This window comes from Gossypium arboreum, chromosome 10, assembly GCF_025698485.1.
Source record: "Gossypium arboreum isolate Shixiya-1 chromosome 10, ASM2569848v2, whole genome shotgun sequence".
Lineage (NCBI taxonomy): Eukaryota > Viridiplantae > Streptophyta > Magnoliopsida > Malvales > Malvaceae > Gossypium > Gossypium arboreum.
This window is the reverse complement of record NC_069079.1, coordinates 35,692,499-35,700,109: the sequence shown is the minus strand read 5'-3', so window position 1 is coordinate 35,700,109 and position 7,611 is coordinate 35,692,499. Positions and strand designations below refer to the sequence as shown.

General features: G+C 31.4%; 1 protein-coding gene across 5 annotated transcripts in view; it reads right to left on the bottom strand.

Annotated features, from left to right (window-relative positions):
- LOC108489126 (F-box/kelch-repeat protein At3g06240-like) overlaps positions 1-5,767 on the bottom strand; it is a 29,893-nt gene extending 24,126 nt beyond the window's left edge. For 2 of the 5 annotated variants that reach the window (XR_008271959.1, XM_053019849.1), the window contains exon 1: positions 4,416-5,767. Coding sequence is in view for 3 of the 5 variants with exons in the window: in XM_053019849.1 (XP_052875809.1) it covers positions 4,455-5,609 (1,155 nt within the window). In the remaining 2 variants the exon portion in view is untranslated. Of the gene's footprint in view, positions 1-489; positions 587-4,006; positions 4,215-4,415 lie in introns of those variants that run through there. The other 3 variants (XR_008271960.1, XM_017793421.2, XM_017793422.2) reach the window with 3 other exon arrangements.
- Between the last annotated feature and the right edge of the window lie 1,844 nt (positions 5,768-7,611).

Genomic DNA, 7,611 nt, shown 5'->3' with positions numbered 1-7,611 from the left:
TAAGTTAGTCTTGATAAGGGACAAATGTTGTGCAAGTATTGATAAGGGACCAAATGAATATCAGTGAATTTATGTTTAAGTACAAATTGAGTTAAAACAACAAAGAATCGATTCAAACAATAATGAATTGATTTAAAACAGCAAAAAAATCGATTTAAAGAAGCAAAGAATCGATTTAAAATAACAATCATGGATCGATTTAAAACAACAATCATGAATTGATTCAAAGAAGCAAAAAAATCAATTTAAAACAACAAACAATCGATTCAAAGAAGAAAAGAATCTATTTAAAACAACAAATTCAGTAAAACAAACTTATTCATTATTTGCATACATACAAATGAAATACTTATATCACAAATTCATTCATGCAATGGATATTTGGGATACTATAAATAAAAGTAAACAAAAAGCCCCATAAAACATGATATAAGTGAATTTGAAATCATACAGATGGATAAATTTTGAAGACAATAAATATGGACATACCATTGCCTCTAGTCCAAGATCAAGAATTTGTAAGGAAACAAAAATTAGGGAGAATGAAATACTGGCGTTGGAAGAAAGAAAGAAAGATTCAAGAGACCTACAAAGAAACCAAGAACAAAACATCTCAATGTTTAAGTTGTACAAAACAATCTAGAGACCTATGGACATGATGAATGAATCTCTACAATCGACAGCTTAGTAGACAAGAGAAAGCGTTTCCATAGGTAATCCAAAGAGACGTAGCCTAGTGTCTCCATTGGTTAGTTCTAAGGAGACGCGACAAAAGTGTTTCCTTAAGTTTGGCCTAAGGAGACATGCCACGGTGATGTCTCTTCAGTGCCTACCTAAGGAGACGCTACTTATGCGCATCTCTACATATTGATGTGAGTCAATTTAAGAAGGCGCAATCCCGATGTGTCTCAAGTCATCTATTACCTTTGACATGTTTTGTTGTAGTGAACATATATGTTTTTTGAAAGATATGGTACAAGTAATCAATTTTCATGAAGAGAAAGATTTCTAAAAGTTGTAAATCTAACATTATTGGATTCTCTAACATGAGGGAGGCAAGAAATTGAATGGTTTTTGGCTTTATTTCTTATATTGAAAGAGATAAAATGAGACATGAAACCAACGTGAATATAATGATATCAAAATTCAAAAGATAGTAATACACCATTTTTGGAAGCGAAGTCAAGAAAACTTATAAGCAAACTTTAACATGATCTAATATGGTTGGAAACATCCTTAAGAAGATGGTAGAGACAATGACTAGCAAATTTACACTAGTGGAATGTGATAAATATATTAAAGATAATCGAATATTAGAGTCTAAAATGTTGGGCATTGGTTCTGTTGATTGTGAAGTTATACATAGACTACAAAAATGTATTGCCAATACAATAAAATTTTCTAAAGTTAACAGTGATAAGTTCAAAATAGATAGAAGGCATCAATATAAAGTGAATCTTAGGCAAGTGATTTCTTCTTTAGTTTTGACTAGATGGGATGGAAGAAATATTTCTTAAGTAGAGATAAGTTGGGTTATCAAGTTGGTTTTAAGAGGTTAAAACATGGGCACATTTCTACCATATGAAATTTAGGTTTACCAAACAATTGTGATGGGAGCCCCTTTTCACACTTAGAATAGGATGACTTTTCAAAACATTATTGATCCATGAGAGAGTTTCAATGAAAAGAACTCTTGGAAGGTTACAATTACTTTAAAATGGCTATGAAGGTTTTAACTAATTAATCAATTTCAATTCTTGATTAGAGTTTTAGGATGCAGAGATGTCTTGCTTGTTGAATATTTTTATGTAAAATTGATTTTAACCAATCCATTTCTTCAATTCCATCGAACACTAAATCAAGTGTCTATTGATTAGAGAAAGAAGTTGGAAAAGGTTAAATAACAAGTTCATGTTAGAGGTGGAGTTAATGAAAGAGAAAATGGGGCACATTTGATATATCAACCTTAGGAATTCTAAATGTCGAATATAATAATTAAAGAATGAGCAGTGTGGTGTGTGGAAGGGTATACATTAATAAAAGGTGTAGATGTTAATATTCGTGTGAAGACAGCTTTTAAGAAACAGTAATAAGGGAAATGATCAATAAAGATGAGAATATTTTAGTACACCAACAGTAGATGGTAGTAATTCATGGACTTCTTTAATTAATGCAACCCAAATTATTTAAAACCCAATGCAAACATATGAGGTAATGAGTGAACCCTTAGAGAATTAAATTAGAAATAATTGCTCCAAAATTAATGAAAAAGGTAGGGATAGCTGTACTTAAAGACTAATTGAAGAAGATAAGGATCCATAGTTAAAATTAAAGAAACTAAAGAGTCTTGAATAGATCGATGATGCATTTTGGCTGAAAGTGAATGTAAAAAGAATGCAAGGAAAAAGAAGAGCAAATGAAGGAAAAAGTTATGATCACCAATTACCAGAAGTGGAAATGCAAGAATGAATCATAGGAGAATTTCATGCAAACGCAAAAAGGAGGCGTGGAGGATTAGTTATAGATGTGTTTATGAGTTGGGTCGAGCCCAATAAAAAATTTAAGCTTATTTACTAGGTTCGCGCTCGGCTCAAAAAAAAATATTAAAACTCAAACCTAGCTCGGCCTGCCTGTATTAAATTTTTTATATTATTTTTTATATACTTTTTAAATATATATAATACATCAAAAATATTAAAAATATTAAAAAAATATTTCTCAATAAATTAAAATAAATTTTAAAAAACATGTATACTTACATAACACTAAGATAAATGCAACTTAACAAGTAAATGCCTCTAAAATAATAACAAAATTAACAATAAAACAAGTGTTATACAATATCCTAATAATAATAATAAAATAATAGTAACATAATAGTAAAATGGTAGCAAAATAGAAAGAAAACAATAAAAAAATAGCATTAAAACAACAAAAAATAACAAAAAATTTGGTCATTTTGTAAATCCGGGTTAGGCCCAGGCCAAAAATGTTTTATTTTTATCCAAGCCTATCAAACAACAAAAAATAGCAAATTTTTTTTATTTTTTTGTAAATTCGGGCCAGGCCCGAGCCAAAAACGTCTTATTTTTACCCAGGCCTATTTTTCGGGTCTCTAGTTTTATCTAAACTCTCCCACTTTTCGAGCTAGCCTTCGAGCTATGCTGGACTAAGTAACCCAACCCATTGGCAGGTCTAATTGGTTAATATATCAACATTGGATCATGATAATTATAATAAAATAAACACATAATCCTTGAATCACTGACAAGCAAGAATCATGAAGAACCCCGGCTTCCCTGAATATATAGAAAACCTGAAATTTAAGCCCTCACCTTAATTATCTGCTTTATCCAATCTCTTCCCCGTTATATCATATGCTTTCATATTTGAGTAATTTAAGTACTTCGATACAGATAGATTCAATTTTGAAGTTTTTCAAATATTTGGAAGTTTCATCCTTGAAGGGTCATTGTCGTGTATTCATGTTCGAATTTATGTTGAATAAAAATATGGACTACGCGAAATAAATGAACAGTAGAGCAACCTAGCTCATAAGATTCCTTCTGTACTTTTCATTTTTCTTGAAGCATCCGTAACTAGTGTTAGGCACCATTTTAGATACGGACGATCACCAATCTAGGTAATAAGTTAACAGTGGTGCCATGAGGACTATCATATCACTACCAATTTTGCTCCAACATCTCAGTTTTCTTTAAGCACCCATATCTAGCATTCGTGTTAGATTTCCAGATATGGGCATGAGAATATGATCCTCCAAATACATTAAAAACCATTGATCATACCTGTACCCAACACACACTCTAGTCCAAAAAACATACATCAACACCACTGCAAAAATGAGAAACTAGCTGATAATGATTCATGATAGTAGAAGCTGCCCCAAGTTGCATTGGCAAGCAATTGGGAATGGAAATTGTAATAAAAGTGGAAGAAAAAACACAGACAAGCAATCTGTATTCAGTGGATTCCTAGAAAAACAAAATTATTTGAGCTAATTACACTGTTTCATTTGGATCTAAAAGTACTGACAATAAGTCATGATCATCATCATAATAGTTCCTATTGCTCAACATCAAATTACATTCATCGATTCGAGACATCTAGCTCTCTAAACAACAATTCGTGTACGAAAAGCACACCATATCCAGCATGTATATGCACCTGCAGATCGTATCTGCAGGTTATTAGATCTGCAGAGAAGAGTTAACAACTAATTGATTCTCTAGGCAGAAATCTAGCAAATTCATTGAACCAACCAAAAAAAATACAGACAAGGCAGAGGCTAACATCTTTGGCTTACGTATAGAACGAACAATAACAGCAGTTTTGGAGAAAGACAATATAGTCGACATAAACTGCATATCAAGAGAGCAAATCCCATGAAATCTTACCTCTTTTGTTGTAGTCCCCATCCATTTTCATATTCAATATCAATTCGATGCGTCTCCAGCCGGCCGACGTATTATAAGTTCCTCGCGCTCTGATCTTCCATTGATTGGAACCAAGCTCTCAACATAAGCAATAATCTGCATCGTTTCCTGATAAGCATGGATACCAAGACTTTTAAGCTCTCGCGTGGAGGGGTCAAACAACACGAGTTCATGATCCGAGCTCTCGAGAAACAATTCACCATTTTTCCAAAACCCCAAAGGCCTCTCAACTCCATGAAGAGAGTCAATTCTGAATTGTTTAGTCCATGATCCATTCATAACCCACAAATCAAAAGATTTGTCAGTCCCTTCCCTTGGGTAAACAATAGCACCAAGCAGTCCATTGAAGTCCAAAAGTTCCAAATAGTATTTAGCTAAAGACCCACCAAATTCAGGCAATGGTAAAGTAGAAAACTTTTCATTGACCATATCAAATGAGAGAATAAGGTAATCAGAGTCCCCAATTGCCTGCCAATAATAAAACCCATTTACGTAATTATTAAACAAAGGAGATCCATAAGGTTGAACCCCGGGAACTGAAATCTCCTTCCATGAATCGCTTTTAAGTGAATATAACTCAACTTGGTGGTTCCAATCACCCATTAACCCTTCATCTTCATTCTCTTCAAAATAATTAGTAACAAATCTTACCACTTTGTAGTCACCACTTTGAGAATCAAACCCAATACCAACGCAACCAAAACTAGTGGAATCTACTAAAGGAGGGCGTTGGACTGTGGATTGAGGGAGAGTTTTAAACTCTCTAGTTGATGGGTTCCAAAGGGCAACCTTATCAGCATCATGTAAACACAATAATCCATTACAAGGACCTGAAACCACAGGGGCATACCAACAATCCTCGAAAAAGGGTAAGTGAATGTTGTGTTGTACCGAAAAGTTTTGGCTTTTCTCAGTTGAAAGTTGAGATAAATAGTAGATGTCATCATGGGTGTTACCCTGACAACGTTTGAGGAGGAGATTAAGGTTGTTGTTGTGGAGGTTGTTTTGCTGATGTTTGGTAATGAAGTGAGGGGTTTGAAAAGATGAACACCAAGGCTTACAAACGCACCTGAAACGTGTCAAGGATTTAACTGGAAGCTTTGACAGAATCTCCAACATCACCATTTCTGGTACCTCAACTCTAGTTTCGGGCATCTTCCCTCTCTGTCTTATCTATTTCCTCTGTCTTTTGATGAATGATTTCTTTTGGGGGAAAACAATGTGAACTAAGATAGAAAAAAGAAGACAAAACTATAACAAGTAACAGTACACGTTTTCTTATTTGGTATGTAACAATAACAAAACAATGTTGAAGAGGTGAAAGAAAGTGAAGGTTAAATTATGCTATTACAGTCCCTGTAATTTATGAAAGTTATGGATTCAGTCATTAAAATTTAATTTCATCAATTTTAATTTTGTAGTTTTAAATTGACCAAATCTACTCCTTTCCAAAAAGTAGCAATTAAATTTATTTGGTTAAATTCAATTACTACTCATTTAGAGTTGTAAATTTAGTTCATATTCTCAAATTTAATCATTCTAAGTCCTTATACTTTTTGAATTTTAAAATTTCAATCTTTATGCAAAATACAATTTTAATCCATTAATTATATTTTTAATGAATAATATGCGAAAATAATTAGTGACATGACATTACGCATATGATAATATGTTTGTCGCATCATATTTTAGAAATAGCATAACTTAATGAATTTAACAATTATCATTTGATGAGGTTTGAAATTTTAAAAATTGAAAAGTAAAAGGGTTAAAAATAACTAAATTAAAGTATATAGACTAAATCCATAACTTTTATAAAGTAGAGAGACTAATAACTAAATTTAACTTAAAGTTGAACTACGGTCAATGTTGTTGGACTACAATGATGGGCCTGGCCGAGCCCTCTGGTAATTCTCAAAACCCAAGAGCTTGTCCTGGGTAGGATTAGCACAATAATGGCCATATCCGTAAATTGAAAAGGTTAAAGTATTTTGTTAGTCCTGTACTTATATATAATTTGAGATTTGGCGTGTCTACTTTAAAAGTTAAAAATTCAATCCTGATATTTTTTTAATTTAAAATCCTAATTTAATCATTACCGTTATTGTAGTTTTTGTCAAAATTCATCAATTTAACATGTTTATTTAAAATCAATCATATGTTATGTCATATAAGGACAATCTAATCAAAATTCTAAGTTGATAAATTTTGACAGAAAATATTTAAAATTTTAATGATTGGACTCTGACTTTTAAATAAAAAATACGAAGACCTAATTTTTATTTTTAAGTACATAGATTAAATCTCAAATTTTGACAAAATTCAGAGACTAACATCATATATTAACCAATTAAAATATCTAAGATACTAGGAATATAACCCCAGTCTTTTATTTTTTACTAAACAAAAAAAAAAAATCAAGAATAGGGATAGCATACATTACATAGTAATCCTTGAAGAGCAAATAAGTAAATCAAAATTGGTCAAGAAATAGTTGAAAATACAAAAAGAACACTAAACTTGATAGCATTGATAAACAGAAAATAGAAGCATGACAAAAAGGTAAAAATCTGATACAAACATATCAACCTCCAATATGAAACAATCCATAATTCATGAAAACTCAGGTCATCATCTCATAAAAATCCCTTCCAATCACCATACTCCACAACTCATGATAATCTCTTAACAAAACTGATTATTGAAAGCAACCATTGGAAGTAGATAGAGCCCAACAAAAACCATCACCAGACTATAACTTGGATAAAATGAATGTGAATATGAATATTTCTTGAACATTCCAAAAAAACTATTTTTATGTTCAAGTGACACCACATAAATGATAGCAAAACTAAACTCCCTCTCTTCAATCTCAATTAGATTAACCATCAATTCAATAACTCACTTTCTTCTCTACTTATTGTGTTCAATTATAAATTTGTTTTGAAATAATTAAAATTGTAAAGTACATGTTTAATATTTCTATTGTTAATATTTTTGGGTTATTGATTTGAAATAAATTTCATTTTATAATTTAAAATTTTAGATTTTTGACAAAGTATTCAACTCTTACTTCTACTATCTAAGAGTATTTACTAATTTTTATTTAATAATGGTATATTCAAGTATGTAATTCATTATTATGTTTTAAAAGTCT